This window comes from Argentina silus (assembly GCF_951799395.1).
Source record: "Argentina silus genome assembly, chromosome: 19".
NCBI classification, from domain to species: domain Eukaryota; kingdom Metazoa; phylum Chordata; class Actinopteri; order Argentiniformes; family Argentinidae; genus Argentina; species Argentina silus.
The window spans coordinates 16,465,027-16,490,135 of NC_139673.1; the positions used below are offsets into that span (position 1 = coordinate 16,465,027).

General features: G+C 45.7%; 1 protein-coding gene across 1 annotated transcript; it reads left to right on the forward strand.

The window, feature by feature from the left end:
* Positions 1 to 13,256: 13,256 nt before the first annotated feature.
* LOC310819870 (olfactory receptor 10J4-like) lies at positions 13,257 to 20,994 on the forward strand (the record flags this gene model as incomplete). The annotated part of the gene is made up of 2 exons (XM_083691279.1): positions 13,257 to 13,371; positions 20,147 to 20,994. The coding sequence occupies 2 exons, from the start codon at positions 13,257 to 13,259 to the stop codon at positions 20,992 to 20,994; spliced, it is 963 nt and encodes a 320-aa protein (XP_083547405.1).
* Between the last annotated feature and the right edge of the window lie 4,115 nt (positions 20,995 to 25,109).

Sequence of the window (25,109 nt, forward strand, 5' to 3'; positions counted from 1 at the left end):
GGAGGGTCAACCCAGTTGCCTACTGTCTTCAACTGCTCTGGAACATGCGGATTAACCCCACCTTCCATGTCTCCCAGCTCCGAAAAGTGGCCACCAGTCCTCTGGTTCCAGCTACGAGACTGCCACCGCCCCTGCGCATCATTGAGGGTCAGCACACCTACACAGTCCACTGTCCGCTACACACACCGTCTGCCGGAGCTTGCAGTATCTGGTGGATTGGGAGGGGTATGGACCTGAGGAACAGTTCTGGATTCCGGCCTGGGATGTCCTGGATCCGGCCCTCTCACCCTTCTACTTCCCCTTCGGGCCACCATTGGCAGCCAGACACTCTCTATTGTTCTATGTTATCTTATTATCACTTTTAGTTAATTGGAACCACCTGTGCCTTTATTTTGACCAGCATACAGTATAAGCCTACTATTGGCAGACTCCTCTGAACTAGCAGACTTAAAGCAGGCTAAAAATCTGCTGCCTGTAGTGTGCCCAAGCATATCATAGTTGATTAGACTGATGCAAGCTTTCATCTATCTTACTAGACAGGATATGAGCACCACTCCAGTCCTTCACTCTTTAGTAAGCCAGGCTTACCCCAGATTACCCCAGACATTGTGTGTAAATAATTGTAACCTGCACTTGTATGCCGTTGACACTGTATGACATTGCCCCCATGATTGACCAGGCACTTTCTGAATTACATTCTGCTTTTATTGTCCGACAGAAAACATTTCTTGAACTGAAATTGGAACTTAATGCTAAAAAATAATGTTATTTTCCAAATCACAGAAAAATGTGTTTGATGACGTATGCATATGTGCATTGGGTGGTACCCCCATTGAGTGTATCCCCGCTTATAAATACCTGGGCATTTGGTTTGATAAAGAGTTGATGTGAAGAAAACATATGGATGTTAAAAAGCTAAGATTTAAGGTGGGCTTCTTTCATAGGAATAAATCTTGCCTTTCCCTGCACAATAGAAAGATCAGCAACCTTCATCCCATTGATTATGGTGATATCATTTACCAAAATGCAGCAGCCACTCGTCTTAAACCACAGTGCCCTTTGCTTTATCACTGGTGATAGTTTTAATACTGTTAGATAGTTGTGTGATTTCTTCCGCAGCAACACAATAGTTTTCAGGTTTGCAATGAGATGAAATAAAGACATCTGAAATGTCGAAGGTCTTTTGGAGAGGGTACTTTATTCAATGTTACAAAGAAATTATTTTTCAGGCTAGCAGGTTATCTCTCTCTCTCTGAGAGTCTCATCTCCCAGAGAAAATATATAGACTTGCAATGGAATTTGACCTTGAAGGCTGCAAGTCGAAGGCCCCCCTTTCACTAGCATCTGATGTTATATCTCTGCGTTGTGTACTGGGTACGGCCTGGTACCACTAGGTGAAAGGTGAGAGGCACATATAACATGGTACAATTCTAACAATACTCATCATTGCATACTTTTTGAAAAGCCTGATTGGACAAGCAATCTGATTTAAACTGTAAAACAAAATGTCCTACCATTTTTTAACTCACAGACCAGAAGGACGCACAGAAAAGCAATATAGAAAGTATATTACGAACAATTTCAGATAATTTCCAAATTTCCCATAGTTTCCCCAAATTACCGGTAATCTACCATGGTTTGGGAAAGTTTGTGAATTTTGCAACCCTAGACCTAACCCTCAACCCCACACACCATTCCTAACCTTAACCTCACACGTCAGTCTTAGACGAGGATATAATGGCTACTCTACCTCTGGGAGACTTCAAACTTAATTGGTCTAAGGAGAGTTGCCAACCAAGGGGTACTTTTATATTTGCTTGTGTCTGGTTGGTCTCACAGGGTAGTGTAAGCCAAACTGCTCTCCAGGGGATGACGAAAGACTGTGGAATAATGACCTAATGACCAGATAAACATGTTTACTTTGTTGGCCATCTGTCGCAAAGCGGAATGGGCTATCATATAACTCTACAATTGTTTGCCTTAATCAAACACAAATCATCCATGAAAGCTGTTATCATAAAATAACTTTTCCAACACCTGTGTTCATTAGGAATGTTTTCTGTTAAACACCCATTAAAACATCATCATTGGCTTTGTACCAGGTTTAGATTGATGAGAATATTGACAAACCCTCACCCTTCAGAAGACATCATCAGACATGCTATTCTTAGGAGAGAGGCCTGTGAGCACTGACTGTCCTTGACCCAAGTTGGCCCACCAGAGGGTTAGGTGAAACCCTGGTTTTAGACTGCAGAACTGGCCAACCAGTTAGTGGAGTGTATTTGGGAGTGGACTGGGACTAATTACATTTATTACTATAATGTTATATCACTTCTGCTGCACTTGGGATTGCTTGAATACATGTGTTTTATGTGTTTGCAAGCAATTTAGAACTATTTGAAAATAAACAATTTGAATTTGTCTAAATGTGTCTTATAACACAGTAAAACTAGTTACATTCTCTGTTCTCCCATCAATATGTAAGAGTAACCATGTTGTTCATACACGTATGTGTGCAGGGATGTTGGGGAGGCTCATATCAGAATGAATACTGAATGGGAATGGACCAAAGGATCAGAGACGGCATGGGTTCAAACCTCATTGCTTTGTGCAAAAAGTATGGTCCTCATCCCTGACTGACCATTGGCTCTGGTTTTGGCTGTGGTTGCACCTGGTCAAAGTGACAGTGATTGTTCCATTTGAACTCTTGTTTAAATCTTATTACTGACTCGAAGTTGCCATTAGGGAAAACAGTTGGGTACGAATATATACCAGGCAGGGCACGAATATTTGTCAATAAGCTATTATGTTCCATTCCTTGACAAGACTGAGCTGCTCTTCCTCCCAGCCTGCCCTCTCCAAGACTTCTCCATCAGACCTCATTCCATGCAGCCAAGAACCTTGGGATGATCCTTGACAACCGCCTATCCTGTGTAGCGAACATCACAGCGACAGCACGCTCCTGTAGATTCTTCCTCTACAACATCAGAAGAATACGTCCATTCCTCACCAGAGAAGCAGCACAACTTTTGGTCCAAGCACTCCAAGCACCAATCTCTCGCCTTGACTACTGCAATGTACTCTTGGCCAGACTCCCCGCCTCCTCCATCAGGCCTCTGCAGCTCATCCAGAACGCTGCCGCTCGTTTGGTGTTCATTCTCCCCAAATTCTCCCATGTCACGCCCCTCCCTTGCACCCTCCCGGTAGCAGCTCGCATCAAATTCAAGACCCTGGTGCTTGCCTACCGGACGGCAAAAGGGAACAGCCCCTCCCTACTTGCAAGCAATGGTTAGCCCCCAAAGCCCTGCAAGATCACTCTGCTCGTCCACCTCGGCTGCCCACCTGGCACCGTCGCCTCTACGTGGATGCAGTGGCCGCGGCTCTTCACTGTCCTGGCGCCCCGCTGGTGGAATGAGCTTCCCACAACGGTCAGGACTGCAGAGTCACTTCCGATCTTCCGCCGTAGATTGAAAACCCATCTCTTGAAACAACATCTTAACAGTCCCTCCTAAAGACTGCTTAACCCTCACTACCCCCCCTAAATTAACCCTAAACCCGAGACCTCTTCTCCCCTGCTACCCCCCTGGACAAGTTCTCTCCTGCTAATAAAATATATATATAAAAAAAAAAAAAAAGTGCCTACTGGCATTACGACTGCCAATGGCCCCTGGTGTGAGCATTGATTACTTTGTCTTATGATGACTGTTGGATAGATGATTCACTTACTTAAACAAATGTATTGTTGTATGTCACTTTGGGTAAAGGCGTCTGCTAAATGCCATAAATGTAAAAAATGTAAATGTAATTATTTATTTAATTTTTAGGGTAGTCTTGATTGGACAGCCTGATGGGCAGGTTCCAGCCCATGGGCCATATCTGACACCCTTGAGTTAAAGGGTTAGGATTGTTAAAATAATGAACTATAACATTTCCCGCGAGCCAAATCTTGTTTCAATCACCTTTTACACAAGTGTTTTGTTTATAGCCTTTTCGTAGCCTTTAATAGCAATGCTAGTGCAAGTCAATGTGCTCCAAACTATTACTCATGAAGTTAGTCTTTAAAACCCTATGTAATGTAAGTGGGTGAACCAAGAGAATTGCCCTGAGTCCTGAAGCTGAACGCAAGCAACTCCATTTTTTTATTTATTAGAATCTAACAACCTTTGTAAAAGTGTAATTTTTCCAGTGGGATGAATAGAATTTTAACTGCAGTGATCTAAAGACAATGAGTGCTCCTAGTATTGAGGGACATGAGTAACTGAGACAGCGTGTGCTGCAGACAATCAGTGACTTGCCGTCAATGTGATGTTAAAGGGGCGTGTCACCTCATTGTTGTGATGGGCCAACCAGGGAGGGAGATACAGACCTCCAAGTCAAGTAGGCAAATACAAGGAACCCTTTCACAAAGAGACAATCGTTTTCTCCACTGTGTTTAGAAGCGCACAATGACTTGGGCAATATGCAAATCATGCTGGTGCCAGCTTCACAGCCCAGACACAACACCCAAGACAAGGGCCCGTTTTTAGACATTTTTAGAGTTCCTTTGTCCCACCTACCATCAACCCCTCAGTTAAAACTTTTTGTAGATTGGTGTAACGTGATGCAATGAAGATGTTCTCTGGTAAATACAAGCCACATTAGCATCCTAACGTGTCAATGAAAGTAAGGGAAGCACTGACCTCAATAGTGGATGATGATAACATTGTAATCAAACCAGCCAACAAGGGTGGATGCCACCTCAGTGACATCAACCTTCGAGGTGTCCATGGTTACCCTGATGAAGATGGACCCTGATGGTCCTCAGAATCATAAAAACATCAAGTGGATGAAATCAAAAGACAGTATCAAGCACAGAAAGTGTTGAGCACCACAAACGTATAACATTGAGATGCAATGATGCGCAGCAATTAACAGCCTGCATACAGGCAGCATGAAATGCATGATACGAGCCTGTGATAAAACAGAAATGCTTGTAGCAGGTGGTGGCTGGCTACTGATTACGTAGTAAATGTAGAATGACCTGCTCTTGATTATCATCCATGATGAGTCGCAGATGTGCTCTGTGATCTAGAAACTAGCACAGAACCATGAGGTAGTTTCTTGACATCTCTTGGTCAACCCTGAAACCATGATGGACTCACTGTAAACACATAGTTTACAAGGTAGACTATTCCCATGTACCTAGATGATGAGGACATCTGGCCTTGTATGAGTGCTGATGAGCTTAGAGTCATGAATCTCTAATGGGCTGTTGCATTTAGAAGACTGCCCTATAATACAGATGAGAAGGGCAGCGGAGAGGTTGCTGTGATATATCGGTAATAGTGAATAGTTGAGGTCACATAACTCTAGAATGGCCCCCGTCTGATCCAGGATGCAAGTAAATCGTCTCTACACTGAAAAAGGTGCAGGGAGACACCGGGAAGGTTACTCTGTTAAAGCAGGTACCTGGGCAATTACCGCAGACACTTAGTCTTAGTCTTCTGCTCCAGGATGCAAAAGTCATTTTGTCCTGCACTGACTGGGAGGGTTTTACAGATATACATAGGTCACATAGTTCTTTGGATGGTTCTGTTTTTTTGGGGTTTGATAATTATGGGCTCCCTGCTTATGTTATTTTGTATTTTATTGTGGTGACTAGACACCTACTGGTTGAGCGTAGACGAATTCACTACATTACCCAGGTGCCTTAGCGTGGTGACAGATGGACAAATTATGTATGTAAACAGGAAGTGTGAATGAGTTGTGAGTGAGAATGTAGAGTGCGAAATAAACACGGAGATTGTTGCAACTTTGAACTGGTGATCCTCGAGATTCTTCAGATCCCGCAAACCACTACAATTGGTGACCCTGACGTAAGTTTTTTGGACGTTTTTCAAAGCTTTTTTGAACATGGCGAATGCAATTGCTCTCAAGTTGCCTGAGTTTTGGGAGCACAATGTTAGCGCTTGGTTTGTGCAGGCTGAAGCTCAGTTTGCCATCAGGGATATAACTTCAGAGGACACGAAATATTACTATGTGGTAGCGTCTCTGAAGGGTTCAACTGCTGCGCGGGTGATAAACCTGATAGAAAACCCACCAGCCAGGGACAAATATACCACTCTTAAAGGACACCTGAAGGGAGTTTTTGGATTGACAGAACCAGAACGAGCTCGGCAGCTCCTGTCTCTCCCTGGGCTTGGAGACTCAAAGCCCTCAGAGTTAATGGACCATATGCTGGCTCTGCTTGGCAATCACCAACCATGTTTCCTTTTTAGGGAGCTATTTCTGCAGCAACTCCCAGACCAGATTCGTTTGCATTTAACCAGTTCTGTGAAGGTAGACCTTCGTGAGTTGGCCAAGGAGGCTGATGTTATTTTTTCAGCTGGGAAGAAGACTTTTTCGTCACGCCCTTTACCAACACCAGCACTACCAGTGTGGAAGGCATGCATCTCCGCCAGCGCTGTGGCTCGCCGTGGGAAGTCAAGTCTCTGTTTCTATCATGGCAAGTTTGGTGACAGAGCAAAGAAGTGCATCCCACCATGTAGCTGGTCGGGAAACGCATTGGCCGCCACCCATTAGCAGCACTGAGTGTCGGCCCATCCAGCGGTTTGCTGTTCATTACTGACTCTAATTCCGGCCGTAGATTTCTTTGTGACACTGGAGCTCAGGTCAGCATTCTGCCTGCATCAGCTTTGGATATTCGAACAGCCAAAGTGGGACCCAACCTTGAAGCAGCGAATGGCACCCCCATCCCCACGTTTGGCACACGGCCCTTAACACTGTGCTTTGCTGGACAACGTTTCTCTTGGGACTTTGTGTTGGCGAAGGTGTCCACCCCTCTCCTGGGTGCTGATTTCCTCTGCGCTAATGGGCTGCTGGTGGATGTGGGTAACCGTCAGCTGGTCAACGCTGAGACCTTCTGCTCACTGGCTTGTGAGCACAGCACCGCTACATCAACAAGGCTGGCCGCTGCCCTTTCACCGGCTGATGATATCGCCCGACTCCTGCTGGAATTTTCAGACATCACAACGCCGACGTTTTCAGCGAGCTCCATAAGACACAATGTGACTCACTTCATACCAACCAGCGGTCCACCGGTACATGCTCGAGCCCGCCGGCTGGACCCACACAAGTTGGCGATCGCCAAGGAGGAGTTCAGCTCCATGGAGAGACTTGGCATCATTCGTCGGTCTGACAGTCCCTGGGCCTCGCCTTTGCACCTGGTGCCCAAGGCCAATGGAGGATGGCGCCCGTGTGGTGATTACCGGCGGCTCAATGATGCCACTACACCGGACCGGTATCCTGTTCCCTACATTCAGGATTTTTCAGCTCACCTGGCGGGAGCAGTTATTTTTTCAAAGGTGGATCTCATTCGGGGGTATCACCAGGTGCCAGTCCATCCTGACGACATCCCCAAAACGGCAGTCATCACGCCGTTTGGCCTTTTTGAGTATTTACGAATGTCTTTCGGTTTGAAGAACGCCGCCCAAACTTTTCAGCGGTTGATGGACTCAGTGCTGCGTGATTTGCCTTTTCTTTTTGTTTACCTGGATGATATCCTGGTGGCCAGTACATCCGAGGCAGACCACCTGTCACACCTCCACCTCCTCTTTACTCATTTGCGGCAGCATGGCTTGATTGTCAATCCAGCGAAATGCCAGTTTGGGGTGCCCTCCATTGATTTTCTCGGCCATCACATCACTTCTACCGGGGCAACCCCACTGCCCTTAAAGGTGGAGGCGGTGCGGCAGTTCCCACGCCCCACAACGGTGAAGGCCCTACAGGAGTTCCTGGGGATGGTAAATTTTTATCATCGCTTCATTCCACGAGCAGCCCACCTCATGCGCCCCCTGTATGGGGTCCTTAAGGACAAACCTCCCAAGCACATTGTTGACTGGTCTAGTGAAATGTCGGGATCATTCTCTGCCATCAAGGACGCGCTGGCGAACGCAACCATGCTAGCACATCCTGTGCCGGATGCCCCCATTGCTGTGACATCTGATGCCTCGGACCGCGCAGTTGGTGCGGTGTTGGAGCAGCGAGTTGACGGGGTTTGGCAGCCACTTGCTTTTTTTAGCCGGCAGCTCCGTGCTAGTGAGCAAAAGTACAGCACGTTTGACCGTGAGCTACTCGCCCTCTACCTGGCAGTCAGACATTTCCGTTTCCTCCTAGAGGCTCGACCATTCACTGCTTTCGTGGACCACAAGCCTTTAACTTTCGTCATGGCTAAGGTGTCAGAACCATGGTCGGCCAGGCAACAGCGTCATCTGTCCTACGTTTCTGAGTTCACCACAGACATACAACATATAGCAGGGAAACAGAACACCGTGGTCGACTGCCTTTCTCGCACCTTCACCAGCGCTGTCCACCTCGGCGTCGATTATGCCCGCATGGCTGTGGACCAAGCCGCTGACCCTGACATTCAGGCCTGGAGGACGGCGACTACAGGGCTTCGGTTGGTGGATGTCCCTTTTGATGATAAGGGTACGACGCTGCTTTGTGACGTTTCTACTGGCCAGTCCCGTCCTCTGGTACCCAAGATGTGGAGACGGACGGTTTTTGAGGTCGTACATGGCTTGTCACACCCGGGCCGGAAGCCATCGCAGCGTCTGGTGACAGGGAAATTTGTCTGGCCTGGCATGAAGAAGGACATTCGCGGCTGGGTCAACACATGCATTGCATGCCAGCGCACAAAAATCCATCGGCATGTGACGGCGCCATTGGAGAAGTTCACAGTCCCGGAACGGCGTTTTGACCACGTCAACGTGGACTTGGTTGGACCTCTTCCTCCCTCCGGAGGGTTCACCTATCTCCTAACGATGGTGGACAGAACGACACGGTGGCCGGAGGTGGTTCCACTGTCAGGAACAACGACAGCTGAGGTGGCCCGTGGATTCATTGGGGTTTGGATTGCCCGGTTCGGGGTTCCCTCTGACCTCTCCTCAGACCGGGGGCCACAATTCACCTCACAGCTGTGGACCTCTATCACTCAGCAGTTGGGTATTTCACTCCATCGGACTACAGCATACCATCCCCAGGTCAATGACCTGTGTGAGCGCTTTCATCGTTCCATGAAGGCAGCGCTGAAAGTGGACCTCCAGGGCAATAGCTGGATCGACAGGCTACCCTGGGTGATGCTGGGACTTCGTACTGCACCTAAGGAGGACCTCCTCTCTTCTTCGGCGGACCTCGTCTATGGCCAGGCCCTTAGAGTGCCGGGTGATTTTTTTCCTTCGGTTACCGTTCCCTGGTCGGCATCAGAGCAACTGCGTGATCTCTGGGACAGGGCAAGTGCCTTTAAGCCGACTCCCACTTCAAATCACAGCCTGCCACGCGTCCATGTCCCTCATGATCTCCAGTCAGCGAGATATGTGTTCATCCGCCACGATGCACATAGGAGCCCTCTACAGCCGCCTTACGATGGCCCCTACAGAGTCGTGGAGACAGGCGACAAGACCTTTGTCATTGACATAGGGGGGAATAGGGAGCATATCTCGGTGGACCGCCATCTGGATGGGGAACACGAAGTGGAGGTGGCTCGTCCACCACGCCGTGGCCGCCCTCCTGCTGGTACGGGCACGAAGAGAAATCCTAGTGATTCCGGGCCAGGCTCTCCATCCCAGGTTCGGGAGTCCAGTAGCCACTTTGGACGGGTCATCCAAGCCCCGGCACGTTATGGGAAGTCAGTGTTTGTGAATTCTGGGGGGGACCTGTGTGGTGACTAGACACCTACTGGTTGAGCGTTCAACCAATTCACTACATTACCCAGGTGCCTTAGCGTGGTGACAGATGGACAAATTATGTATGTAAACAGGAAGTGTGAATGAGTTGTGAGTGAGAATGTAGAGTGCGAAATAAACACGGAGATTGTTGCAACTTTGAACTGGTGATCCTCGAGATTCTTCAGATCCCGCAAACCACTACATTATGTTGTTTAAACTTCATGGGGGACCCTAGCACACGGTGTGTTGCTGGCCTTATGTTGGGATACTTCATTGTGGATGGTGGCAGCACACCACTCATCGGTCCAACATGGCAGAACTCCAAAGGAGTACAGGCTGGATTATTTTCTTTTCACGGTCCTTGAGTCTGGTGTCTGGACGGGTTGTCCCCGTCTTCTTTTCGGACCATGATGCGGTGCTCTTTCAGGTCTGGCCCCAGGAGCCGGTCTTTGATTTGGGGTACTGGTGGCTAAACACCAGTGTTCTGGAGGGGAATGATTTCTGCTCCCGCATGCCAGCTTCTTCTGGGGACTTAAGGGGCTTTGGCCGCTGTGTGGGGATTTGTTAGAGTGGTGGGAGGTGGTGAAGAGAGGACCAGGAGTTTTGCAGTGGGGTACTGTAGGAGGAGGGTGAGGGTGTCTCATAGATTAAATTGCGGCTTACGGTACAGAGACGTTACAGTGCTGTGACGGTGTTGGTATAGTTTGCCTGTCATTGTGTTCCCATTGTATCTCTCCTTGTTGTATTTAATAGGCTTTATGTGCCTATTGGGCCGGATTTCGTCCAGATCATGCAGAAATCACAATGCGTCCTCGTCCATCGCACAAGGTGGTCAACCAGATCCGAACACAATGCGTCTTTTGGGCATCCAGAACTGTCATTTAAAAGCAAGCTCCATGTTCAGATGACCCAGCTCATATGTATTTGTCAAGTGTAAACATGGCCAGTGTAAAAAGGCTCACAATAAAGGAACGACTTATGCATGTGGGTGCCAATAACCACTACCAGGCTGGTAGCACTTCCTATTACACCATGGAATAAAGGGGCAATAACATGGTAAAAATAAGGTACAGTAGGTGAGAGATTAATAGGTTCATGGTTGAGTGACAGTAGCATGGCAGTACTGCCATGGCATTCATATATTTTATTTTAGGAATTTCATCTCTGCAAAACAACCACCAGGGTTATTTTATCAAATAAAAGCTGAGAATATTTACTTTAACCTCACAGTAATTGTTTGATTTCAAATCCAAACTTTTGGAGTGTAGAGCACTGTATATCTTCCCACTAAACAATAAACATCAAAGACTGTATCAAATGGGAGAAAACTTTTTTGGCAAACCATATAAACAGAACAATAGCAAGGTATTTACAGTCAGTGTTATCAAGAGGCAAACACAGAAAAGGGAGGCAGGACGTCCTGTGTTCACGCAACTGTGACAAAGTTCTCCGGGCTGTGAAAGTAGAATCACAGTCGGATCAAACATCACTGTAATGGTATCAGTCACATGTAAACATATGTAAATAGTAAAACAGTGGTCAAGACTTTAGTTCCCATGCACATGAGCACATGCTCAAACCAGCTCAACTTTGGTCAGTCTCTACACCGGTGGGGTAAAAAGTGTAGTAGCTATAGTGCTCTTTCCATGGTGATGTCCTGATTATCCCTTTATTTCAGTGTTATAATCGTCTTATTCCAGGGTAACACACCACATACTTATTAAAGGGGCAATCTGTAATTGGACTTTTAAATTCATCATACAGTATATAGCCATTGATTACTGAAGAATATAACTTTCTAAATTCCTCATGAGCTTAATTCAACAGTCTGACCCCATCAGAACCCAAAATATAAACTTGTTTTATGCAATGTAATTGTAAACAAACACTGTATATCTTCAAAACATGGTTACAACTATAATTGTGATTTCATGGATGGACAATCCATCCATAGCCCTGTCTATTGGTTACATTTCAGCTGTTCAGCAAAAATGTGCAGAGGAACCTGCTTTGTTGTTAAAAAATAATCAGTGTTACTATAGTCTTATTCCAGGGTAACACACCACATACTTATAATAGTGGGGCTAGAGGCCACATTTTGAAGGAATTGTGCCTTTTGTGATAAGAGCACCACATTTGACACAGTGCAAGGGCAGGTGTTAACTGGTGGCCATATTCAAAATGGACGCAAGCCATGGCTTTGTGGTCTAGACCACACTTATTTTGAATGGCCATACCTGAATAATGTTTGTAGGAGACTAGAGAACACAAACATATGACAAACGTGTAACAGGTATGTGTGTCAACTAATGTATAATGTGACAACAAAGTACCCTAACAACTGTCAAAATCACATATGTTTGCAGTTAGTTCATCCCTAGTTTAATGAAGTTTCATATGATTATTATTTGATCTCCTGATTAAATTGATATGCAACATGACTCCTCAAGGGCAGCCAATGATGGTAAGGAACAGAAGGAGGTCTTTGGAGATGGATTGGAGAAAGGGGGAGGGGATAGGATCGAGGGGGCAGGTGGTTGGCGGTTTGGAAGTTTTAGAAAATCACAAGGGGAGAAGGGGGAAAGACCTGATAAACCAGAGACCGAGTGTTGTTGTAACAATGTTCGAAATCACACAGAGGGAGACGCAGCGTTTAGATGAGGGAAAGTCCCGTTTATTCATACACTCCGTAATAATAATTGCATCTCTGGCTTTTCAGCCCTTCGAATGTTTGGTGACTTTATAGTCGTCGTTCTTCCTTCTCCTTTCTCCGCCGTTCCCAGCCCACCTACTGAAAAGACAGAGGCACACACCTCTTAAGCACTTGTCAACGAGGCTTTATTTGCAACAGGTGTGCAACGAAGCCTCGCCGACACAACCCTGGCCACGGTCCTGTAGCTCCCTCTACAGGCCGAACGCTGCATGTCCCCCCACAGTTGTGCAGTGGGTTTGGGAGGAGAGGTAGCAGTGTTGGCAAGAGGTTGAGAGAAAGAGCTGCTAATGTCATCAACCTTCTTTTCAAGGTAGGTGACAAAGTCATCCGCAGACTGGGAGGAGGGAGGAGGGGGGTTGAGGAGTGAGGAAAATGTGGAGAACAGTTTCCTTGGGTCAGAAGCAGAGGATTGAATTTTGGAATGTAAGTAAGAAGCTTTAGCAGCTGATGCAGATGAGGTGTAGTTGAGGAGGAGAGAGAGAGATAAGGTATTAGGTCATCAGGGAGGCCAGTTTTTCTCCATTTCCTCTCAGCTGCCCAGAGCCCTATTCTAAGAGCATCAGGGTTTCAGGCAGCCAAGGAGCCCATGGAGAGGATTGTGCTGGCTTTGAGGTCAGTGGACAGAGAGAGTCGAAGGATGAGGAAAGAGTCGACAGGAGGGTGAATGAGGCTGCATCAGTGTGTAGAAGGGAGAAGGATTCAACAGAGGGTATGGAGGATAAGACAGAGGAAGAGAGAGTGGCAATGGAGAGGGTACACAGGTTGCGACGAGAGGATACAGTGTGGGTAGACACTGACTGGGAAGGGGTGGATTTGAGGGGAAGAGAGAAGGATACAAAATGAGGATCAGAAACTGGAAAAGGGGTAACAGTAAGATTGGAGGTGTGGGAGGATCTGGTGAAGGCATGGTAGAGCTGATTGCCTGCCTTATGAGTCAGAGGAGACTGGGAAAGGGTAAGGCCGAAGGAAGAGAGACGGTCAAGTACTCCTTATGAGTGAAGCTTCTCTGACTGGATGTTGAAGTCACCCAGTAGTGTCCTCAGGGAAGAAACTGAGAAGGACATCCATCTCATCTAAGAAGTGGCCAAGATGACCTGGTGGATGATAGATAACGACAATGTGAGGTTTGACAGGGGAGGTGACAGAAACAGCATGGAATTTGAAGGTGGATATGGACAGGTGTGACAGGGGAAGGACATTATTTGACCACTTAGGTGAGATGAGGAGTCCTGTGCCTCCATCTCGACCAGTGAGTCTAGGTGAATAAGAAAAGAAGTAGGCATCAGAGAGGGCTGCCGGGGTAGCTGTGTTTTCCGGTCTAATCCATGTCTCTTTGAGGGCAAGGAAGTGGAGGGACATGAAGCAGGTGTAAGTTGAGATAGCCTCTTCTTTCTGGACTGCTGACTGGCAGTTCCAAAGTCCTCCTGTGACAGTGAGGTTGTGGTCAGTTGAGCATGCAGGGTAGATTAGATTGGAATGGTTACGAGGGGAGGTGTAGCGGCAATGTGTCCTTCTGAGGGATGAAATAACAGGAATGGGGAGAAAGCACACTGTGATATTTGCCGGTATAGAGGTTTTTGGGTGATACAAGATGTAGGTAGCGCTCAATACACACAGAGTAGTGCAAAAAGAATCAAATAGAATAAAAATACTTTGTAGTTTGGCCTTCCTGTCAGGCCTTCCATGATGGACTCCATAGATTGATGAACCAAGATGGCGGCGCGTGCACACGCAGCGACCACTCGCGCTCCAGAGAATGCGGTGTTTTGTTTGTTTAATAAGTGTTTGCCCGAAAGTTTGTCGTGTTCGTCTCGTCTGTCTGCGTCGAAATACAAGTACAGTCGACAGGCTCTGCTAGACATCTGCGAGAGCAAGATTTACAACGTTTTGGACACCACAACAGAGACACTCGAAGAGCTCGGATTACTTCGCCGGCCCGCGACTACTCGACCCGACCCGACTCGACTCGACTCGACTGCCACCACTCCCCCGGAAAGGAGAGGTCGGAAGCGGTGTGCGAGGAAGCAGAAGAGGGGCAAGCGCGGAGGTATCCGGGCTAGGCTAGCGGCTAGTCCAACTCGCCCAGCCATACCATCCATCATCCTGGCTAACGTACGATCCTTGGACAACAAAATGGATCATATACGACTGCTGAGGTCAGCTAATCGGACAGTGAGTAACTGCTGTGTACTTGTTTTCACTGAAACATGGCTTAACGACAACATCCCCGACTCCGCTGTACAACTTGAGCAGCTGACATGCTATCGAGCGGACAGAGCCCTCGTCAACGGAGGTAAACAGCGTGGCGGCGGAGTTTGTGTTTACATTCGTGATGCGTGGTGCCGGGACGCTGTGGTAGTATGCAGACACTGTTCACCACTGGCGGAGTTTATGATCATAAAGTGCCGTCCTTTCTATCTGCCGAGGGAGTTTACTGCGGTCTTGCTAGCCGCAGTGTACATCCCTCCAACCTCCAGCAACAGTGACAGGAATGCGGCACTTTGTGAACTGTACCAGGCCATCAGTGAACAACAGACAGCACACCCAGATGGATTTACCATCCTCGCTGGAGATTTTAATCATGCTGACCTTAAGACTGTCCTACCAAAACTCCATCAGCATGTCAATTTCCCAACAAGAGGGGAAAACACCTTGGACTTGGTCTACACTTCCCACAAAGGAGCATACAAGGCCTCCCCCCTCCCCCACATCGGACTCTCTGATCACATCACTGTCATGCTAATGCCAGCATATAGGCCCAGAGTGAAAGTCGGAAAACCGGTCCGGAAAGAGATAACTGTGTGGCCGGAGGGGTCCAGGTCTGCTCTCAAGGACTGTCTTGCAACAACAGACTGGGACATGTTCAAGCAAGCAGCCACACAGAACAACCATACGGACAATGAGGAGCTTACAGACACTGTCCTCTCCTACATCCGTAAGTGCTCTGATGATGTGACCCACAAAAAGACCATCATCACTCGGGCTAACCAGAAGCCATGGCTGACAGGGGCTGTCCATCGGCTGCTGAGGGCCAGAGACAAAGCCTTCAGAGCCGGGGATGAAAATGGCCTAAGAACAGCGAGAGCCAGCCTGTCCCGTGGCATCAAGAAAGCAAAACTGGACTACACAAATAAGATTACCTGCCACTTCAAGGACAGCAGAGACACGCGGAGCCTGTGGCAGGGCATTCAGACCATAACGGACTACAAGCCCGCGCCACAGACCTGCGACAACAACATCTCTCTGCTCAACAACCTCAACAGCTTCTTTGCACGGTTTGAAGCAACAAACACTACAAGCCCACAGAAAACTCCACCCCCCCCCCACGATCAGGTCCTGTGCCTGTCTGCTGCCAGTGTGAAGAGGACACTCTCTACCATCAACCCCCGCAAAGCAACAGGCCCAGACAACATCCCAGGCCGTGTGCTGAGGGACTGCGCAGAGGAGCTTAAGGATGTCTTCACGGACATCTTTAACACTTCTTTGCGTCAAGCTGCTGTCCCATCACATTTCAAGACCTCCATCATCATACCTGTGCCAAAGAAATCCGCTCCATCCTGCTTCAATGACTATCGCCCGGTAGCACTGACCCCCATCATCATGAAGTGCTTTGAACGGCTAGTCATGTCTCACATTAAGTCCATCCTCCCCCCCACCCTGGACCCCTTTCAGTTTGCATACCGAGCAAAACGTTCCACAGAGGACGCAATCTGCTCTGCTCTCCACCCAGCCCTCACCCACCTGGAAAAAGCAGACTCATATGTGAGAATGCTTTTCATAGACTTTAGCTCAGCATTTAACACCATAATCCCGCAACAACTGATCTGCAAACTGGACCAGCTGGGGCTCAACACCTCCCTCTGCAACTGGCTGCTGGACTTCCTCAGCGAGAGACCACAGGCAGTACGAGTCGGCAACAACACCTCGAGCAGCATCACACTCAGCACAGGGGCCCCCCAAGGCTGTGTGCTCAGTCCCCTGCTCTTCACCCTGCTGACTCACGACTGCACATCAACCCACAGCACCAATCACATGGTGAAGTTTGCGGACGACACAACTCTGGTGGGTCTCATCTCCAAGAACGACGAGACCCACTATAGAAAGGAGGTCAACCTTCTGACCACGTGGTGCAGAGACAACAACCTCCTGCTGAATGTCAGCAAAACGAAGGAGATTGTGGTCGACTTCCGGAGAGGGCACACCGAACACCCACCACTGACCATCGATGGTGCTGCTGTGGAGAGAGTGAGCAGCACCAAATTCCTGGGGGTGCACATCAGTGAGGACCTCTCCTGGACCACCAACACCGCATCACTGGCGAAGACAGCCCAGCGGCGCCTCTACTTCCTCCGCAAGCTGAAGCGAGCGAAAGCTCCCACACCGATCCTGACAACATTCTACCGAGGCACCATTGAAAGCATCCTGTCCAGCTGCATCACTGTGTGGGGCGGTAGCTGCACCGAACACAGTAGGAAAGCACTGCAACGCATTGTGAACACAGCTGCTAAGATCATTGGTGCCCCACTCCCTTCCCTGCAAGAGACTTACTCCACCCGCCTCACCCGAAAAGCTACCTCGATTGTGAGCGACGCAAGCCACCCCGCACACAGTCTGTTCAGCCTCCTGCCTTCTGGAAGAAGGTATAGGAGCCTCCGTGCCCACACCACCAGACTCACGAAAAGCTTCATACCCCAAGCTGTCAGGAAGCTAAATTCTCTCCCCTCACTTCCCCCAGCCACATCCTCCTAGCTGTCAGGAAGCTGAAACCACCCCCCCCCTCCCAACCCTTCAGCCCCCCCCCCCCCCCCCCCCCCCCCCAAAACACACGGACTCTGGACAATCCACTACTCTATTGCTACAATGCACTATTGCACTATTATTTTTATTTTTTTATACATAATACACAGTATTTGGCTGCTATTTTACTGACTTTACTGTCTTTACTGACTGCTCTTTTTGCACTGTTTAAATTATTTTTATTGAATGTTTTACTTTTAGTATGTGTTATCTGTTGTGCCTGGGCACTTTATCTGTCTCACCGTGGGAGAGTGAGAAACGTCCTCTCGATTCCTTTGTATGTCTTGACATGTGAAGAATTGACAATAAAGCCACTTTGACTTTTGACTTTGATTAACTCCTTCGTCTTTGTGTCAGGAGGCTGTCACAGAGGCTGTCGCTCTATGATCGTCAAGATAGAAACGCAGATTCTGTAATTGCTGATGACTAGCAGGGTAGCAACCCCTCCCACCAAACGATCAGTTACTGACCAGACAGGTTTCACCACTGAATTCCAAATGTATTTAGTTCTAGTCCAAGGTGAACAGGAGTTAAATACCTTGCAGAATAGTTTCAGGCCCTCCCACTGGAGAATGACAGCAATTGGCTTCAGACAGATAGCTTTCAACAGAAACTAGGTCCTAGAGCTTTAGGCAGGATAGCCACAGCAGAACACAACAAAACAACCAGCAACACACTGATATTAAACAACATTAACTTACTTAGTCTAGAGGACAGGCTTCACCACTCAATTCCAAATGTATTTAAAAATGACAACCATTATTGACAACTAATTTGGCCATGTCCCTCTTCAATGTCCTCCACAGCAGAGGCGTGTCTTTTTTCCATATAGCCGACTGGAGGTTGGGGGTGGTAGCTATGGGCAGTGCTAAATAGATAGACATAGTATATAAACCTACAGTAAATACAAATATGAGATTAAACATTCAAACATGCCCCCGGAATATCAACAATTCAGAAAAAGCCGCCAGCCTTGGTGCCAAACCTGAGATTTGTTGACATAGGTCAGTTTTCTCTATGACAACAGTAGCAAACAATCACTAGTAGGCTAAAACCTGATTTTCGTTAAAACAGGGAACAAATACAACTATGTAATTTTATCTTGTTTTGTGCACACATTTTTTATCATAATTGGCATACATTGCCTATTTGGGAGGAGTGCACCGGCATACAAAAATGCAACCCTGGTTTTGGACACGCTCTGCTGTATCCCCCTCCCGTTCTCTCACACTCGTTGTAATGGAAAATATTAGCCTCCCTCATCAATCATACATCAGCCATAACTTTGACTTAAGTCTCTGAATAGAGACGCGCCAAAAGTGAGATTTGTTTCGCTCGGATCTCTGTTGTAATTACACAGGTCTGTTTGTTTTTGTTGCAAGCTGATGTAGACATTTGCAATCGCTTGCTAGATCATGACTGTGTGAGTGAGGCCTCCCTCCCTCCCTATACTTCAACTGCTCTGCTTTGATTGTTAATCTGAAACGATCAAGCAAGTGATTGTGAACGTCTACATCAGATTGCTTATTATGAAGTACAACCTTCAAAAAAGTATTTTACACACATCACGTGTCCAATACAATATATGCACGAATCGGAAAACATGATTTGTCAGCATTATTTGAAAACATAAATAAGACTGTAAATAAAGAAATGATCACCACACAAACCTGTCAGTGATTTTTTGATTGATACAAGTGGCGAGTGCGGGTGTCTTCGGCTGAATAAATTCACCGGTTATCCAATGAAGGCAAAATTGAAGATAAGGTTAAGGTATACAAGCTAGACCAACCTTTTTTTAGCTTACCAAGGCTATGGCCCAAAACACAGCGCAGACACATACTGTATGGCGCAACAACCATTCTCTGTTCAAACACCTATTAAACCCCTGCCAACTGTAAGTAATAACTCAGTAATTAACCTTCATCATGCCTGTCTTATTACAGAGGTGTTACCATGCAATTCAATAAGTTATTACATAGAAATATGGAATTAATTGTTACTGTATTACTGTACCATGTTATAACCCATTTATTCGTGCTGGAATAGGAAATGCTACCCATAAGAAAATGCTAGAATTCTCCAGTAGGTCCTCGTCACCGAAGTCACAAAGGAGAGGATGAGCAGGATAAAAGACATTCACTTCATCACAAAGCAGTGTGGCAACAACACAAGCAGGTAATCTGAACATATCCTGAATGGTCTGAAGGCTACTTTGTGTGTATGTATGGTGCTAATGTATTTCTAATACAGAGTACAGGTTTTACATAATAGGTTTTCACTTTTTTCACATTTCTGTCATGTTATTTTTGAGTGCATTGTCATTATTTACAAATGGGTTTAGATTATAATATTCTTTAAAAAGAATTACAGCAGTTTTAAGGGGCTTTCTGGGATTGGTACATCCGTTTAATGACATATAGCCATTGATTTTTTTTAAATATACTTCATAAATGCTTCACAAGCTTAGTTCAACTGTCTTACCCCATCAGAACCCAAACTATAAACTTGTTTTACTCAATTGTTTGTAAACAATGTAATTGTTTAAACAATGCTTTTTCTTTAAATCCCAGATTGCCTCTTTAATTAGGGTGTTTGTTGTACCCTGAAATGCAACGTAAATGTGTTTGTTTAATCTAACAATATAAATCTTATATCAATTCACAAGACCTTCATGGTGGCCAATTATACTGGAAGTTAGTGAAATATAGTAAATATTAAGGGCACAACTTTGATGAGCTGAACAATCATCTGCTACTGGAGCAGGCCTATTTTGCAGCCTTGCATTGACCAGTGTTTTCTCTTGAATGATTTCCCAGCTCAGCACCACTCCTGTCTCACATGGAAAATGGAACTTCTCCATTCTATTTCTACCTCACCATGTTTGAGGACCAGGGATTCTCAAGATACATTTTTTTCATTTTGTCACTAGTTCTGTATGCTGCCATTATAGCTTCCAATGTTGTTATATTATTGGTCGTATTTTTAGAAAGATCACTGCATGAGCCTATGTATTTTTTTATTTCATGTCTGTTAATCAATTCTCTCTATGGCTCTGCTGGTTTCTTCCCGAGATTCATGATGGATCTCCTCTCTGACACTCACTTGATATCCCGCCCTGCCTGTTTCATACAAATATATATCATATATACTTACGCATCATATGAATTCACTATTTTAAGCATTTTAGCTTATGACAGATATGTTGCAATATGTAAGCCATTACATTACCACAGCATAATGAATTCAAAGGCAGTTTGTCTCTTAATATCCTTTTCCTGGACCTATCCCATTTTCTCTGTTGGATATTGTCTGCTTTCATCCAATAGGCTACCATTGTGTGGTAATCGATTAGCAAGAGTATTCTGCTCAAACTGGTCAGTGGTGAAGCTCTCATGTGTTGACACTACATTGAAAAATATTGCAGGACTGTTTGTGAGTGCAACTACAATCTTTCTACCCTTGGGTTTTGTTTTATATACCTACTTAAGAATTATACTTGTTTGTCAGAAAAGCTCCTCAGAGTTCAGAGGCAGAGCATTACAAACATGTTTACCTCATATTGTTACACTTGTTAACTATTCAATAACCATGTTTTGTGAAATTACTCTAAGTCGTTATGAAGCTGATCAACTGAACCCATTTGTAGCTGTGCTTTTATCAATTGAATTCTTAGTTATTCCACCGATTTTTAATCCTCTTGTTTATGGCCTAAATCTACCACAAATCAGAAGACTAGTTTTTAAGTTTTTACAGTCACCCAAATGGTGTCATTACTAGCTTTGTTTTACCACTGTCACCTGCAACTGTCAAGTATCATTACAACATACAATGCTTTCACTGTGTACACACTACACGATATTCGCCACAAATTCCTTTGTTGGGGCACCATAAGAATGCATTTGATGGGCTCTGCAATGATCGGTGACCTCCCGAACAATATGAAAACATGATATTTTTACATTGATTGTGCCCAATGAGCATTTCACTGATGCTTGATGTTCCAAGGTGAAGTAGTCGTGTGTGAAAGCCATGCATCTAGCGATAGAACTTTTTCCTCTTTGTTTAATGTGACAGGCTATCCGACAGTAGGAATTCCTATTTTGTGTTGTGTGTAGGCAGCTTCATAGCAATGTAGCATGGTGATATTTAATTATTTTAGTCCCAAAATAAAAATAACATTTGATGTATTTCCAATCGGTATGAAATAGTGAGATTTAGTTAATGCAGAAAGTGAAACATATTTGACCCAACATTTTGTAAAAAAAAAAAAATAATTCATGAGCTGCGAATTAAATTAATGTTTATTGATTCAGGATGAAAATAAAATGTCCAATATATTTCACATCATTGAAGTTCAAGATACCATGGATCCAATATGTTTCCCGGAGCTCATAATCAGATTTATGTTTTTTTAAAGGGAATTTGTCTCCCGGTATTAGACCCTATACAGGAGTCCCGGTCCACGGGTTAAATCCTCTGTTTAAAGGGTCTTACCCTAATAGGTTTCTAAAGATATATATATATATATATATATATATATAGGCTGGTGTCGAATAGACTCATCCTGCATATGAAAGCCCCAATGGTTAACGACAGCTCTATTCTTATATGAATGATTATCAAGCCAGTTGGTGTGGTTGCAGGAGTTTAATTTATACATGAGGACAATTCATCCAAAGGGAATTTTTCAATACAGGGGCTAGAATAACCATTCAGATCCTTTGGTGTAATATACACAGTGTAATCTGTCTTTTTATGTTTAGCAAGGAGAGTAACACATAATTTCAGGTGGTAAGTACTGTGCTAAGTATAAATCTACAAAAACTTCCACTTGGTTTTCAGAGTTGTTCTTTATTCAAGCATAAAACCGGTCAGCAGGATAATACATGATAGTAAAATGATTTAATAGAAAAATAATAAATAATTTCTGTCTGTCTAAATACTGTGGGTTCCAAGTTCGCCCAATCTCCAAGTAAAAAGAAAGAAAAGATAAAATAAAAATATGCTTCTGGTCGATCACCACATCCTCAGCCGAGGGTTTCCAGATCTCCAACCAAAAGAAAAGGATTAAGGAAATATAAAAATGGAAAAAATATAGAAGATCCAAAGTAATTAAAGTAAACCCACACAATATAAAGTAAAATCGAAAGAATCAAAGAAATCATCGAAATGAACTCAAATAAAATAAATCAAAGAATTTAAAGTGAAAGTAAATTAATTGTAGTGAATGGACTTTAAGTAAATAAGTCCAAATGCAAATAGACATTACAGTTCATTAAGTAGAATAAAGAAAATAACTCCAGATCTGGCCGTCCCTAGTCTGTCTAACTTGTAATAACTTTAGAGAGGCTCCGTACAGCATCGACAGTGGCCACTGCCAAGACACCCTCGAATCCTCTATCAGCCTGGCCGATTTCTCCGAAGCAGCACTATACCCTCAGCCGAGGATCTACAATTGCCCAACTCCCAGCACAGGTGATATGGACAATCATCCCCTAGCAATCCTCTTTGCTGTAAATAGGCTGCCAAATGAGTGAGTCTACTTCTGATGCTAACAGCAATTCAGACTGGGGGCTTCCCTTTCGAAAACTCTCTCCAGAAAGGATTTTGGTTGTGGAACCCTGGTTGGGCTAGACCTCCTGGTCTCTATAGGGATCTGTCCTTCTGAGAGATCTGTGGAAAATGCCCATAAACATATGCCTAACAACAATTTTTGTATAACCCCCGTCATGAGCTCCTCTGAACATAACTGTTTCATGTGAGCAGCGCTTCTAGGTCCCTGTGACATTTAGTTCAAGATTCAATTCAAGATTCAAAGTGTTTATTATCATATGCACAGTAGAAAACATGTTTCCCTGTACAATGAAATTCTTGCTTTGCTGTCCGCAGAATGCCAACCAATGTAAAATGTACAATACTAAAAAATATACAATATATACTAAACAAAATGTACAAGATAACAAAATTTAAGGCAGCATGTGATAATAAAAAAGCAACAATAATAATAATAATAAAACAGTGCAAATGTAAGCAGTGCAATTTGTGCATGTGCAAACTGAAAATGTAACAGTCGGGTTCAGTTATATGAGGTAGTACAGTTATATGAGGTAGTCCATGATTATAATCTCCTATGTGTTGTTTAGGAGCCTGATGGCAGTGGGAAAGAAGGAATTCTTTAGTCTGGTGGTCCTGCATTTAACACTTCTGTACCTCCGGCCTGAGGGTAGAAGTGTGAACAGTCTGTGCTGGGGGTGGGTGGGGTCCTTGAGGATGGAGGCAGCTCTCCTGTGGACTCTGCGGTGGTAGATGCTCTGCAGAGAGGGCAGTGGAGTCCTGGTGATTTTCTCAGCGGTCTTCACCACTCTCTGCAGGCGTCTGCGGTCCATAGCAGTAGTGCTGCCGTACCACACAGTGATACAGCTGGTTAGGATGCTCTCAACAATGCAGCTGTAGAAGTTGCTGAGGATCTTGGGCGACATGCCAAACTTCCTCAGCCTCCTCAGAAAGTACAGCCGCTGTTGGGCCTTCTTAACCAGCTGTGTGGTGTTAAGTGTCCAGGTGAGGTCCTCGCTGATGTGGACGCCCAGGTATTTGAAGCTGCTCACCCTCTCTACTTCGAGTTCCCGGATGTACAGTGGCCGATTTAAGGCAGCATGTGATAATAAAAAAGCAACAATAATAATAATAATAAAACAGTGCAAATGTAAGCAGTGCAATTATGCATGTGCAAACTGAAAATGTAACAGTCGGGTTCAGTTATATGAGGTAGTACAGTTATATGAGGTAGTCCATGATTATAATCTCCTATGTGTTGTTTAGGAGCCTGATGGCAGTGGGAAAGAAGGAGTTCTTTAGTCTGGTGGTCCTGCATTTAACACTTCTGTACCTCCGGCCTGAGGGTAGAAGTGTGAACAGTCTGTGCTGGGGGTGGGTGGGGTCCTTGAGGATGGAGGCGGCTCTCCTGTGGACTCTGCGGTGGTAGATGCTCTGCAGAGAGGGCAGTGGAGTCCTGGTGATTTTCTCAGCGGTCTTCACCACTCTCTGCAGGCGTCTGCGGTCCATAGCAGTAGTGCTGCCGTACCACACAGTGATACAGCTGGTTAGGATGCTCTCAACAATGCAGCTGTAGAAGTTGCTGAGGATCTTGGGCGACATGCCAAACTTCCTCAGCCTCCTCAGAAAGTACAGCCGCTGTTGGGCCTTCTTAACCAGCTGTGTGGTGTTAAGTGTCCAGGTGAGGTCCTCGCTGATGTGGACGCCCAGGTATTTGAAGCTGCTCACCCTCTCTACTTCGAGTTCCCGGATGTACAGTGGCCGATGAGGTCCCCTCTTCTTCCTCATGTCCACTATCATCTCCTTTGTCTTGTCCGTATTGAGGGTGAGGTTGTTGTCCTCACACCATGCTACCAGACTGGCCACCTCCCTCCTGTAAGCCACTTTGTCCCCGCCAGTGATGCATCCTATCACTGCGTTGTCGTCCGCAAACTTTAGGATGATGTTGTCCTTGTGGGAGGCGACACAGTCGTGGGTGAACAAGGTGTAGAGGATGGGGCTGAGGACGCATCCCTGTGGAGTGCCAACATTTGTAATAATGTTGGCTGAAGTCCTATTACCAATCCTGACAGACTGGGGCCTGCCAGTCAAAAAGTCTAGGAGCCAGTCACAGAGAGTCTTTGTTTTCCAGGTGGGAGAGGGAATAATGGAGGACAGCAGCGATAGCGTCTGAGGTGGACCTGTTGGGCCGGTAGGCATACTGCAGGGGGTCTAGGGTGTCCGGTTTGCTGCTCTTAATGTGTGCCAGTACCACTCTCTCAAAACACTTCATGATGATTGGAGTGAGTGCTACTGGCCTGTAATCATTCAGGCAGGCAGGTTGGCTCTTCTTGGGAAGG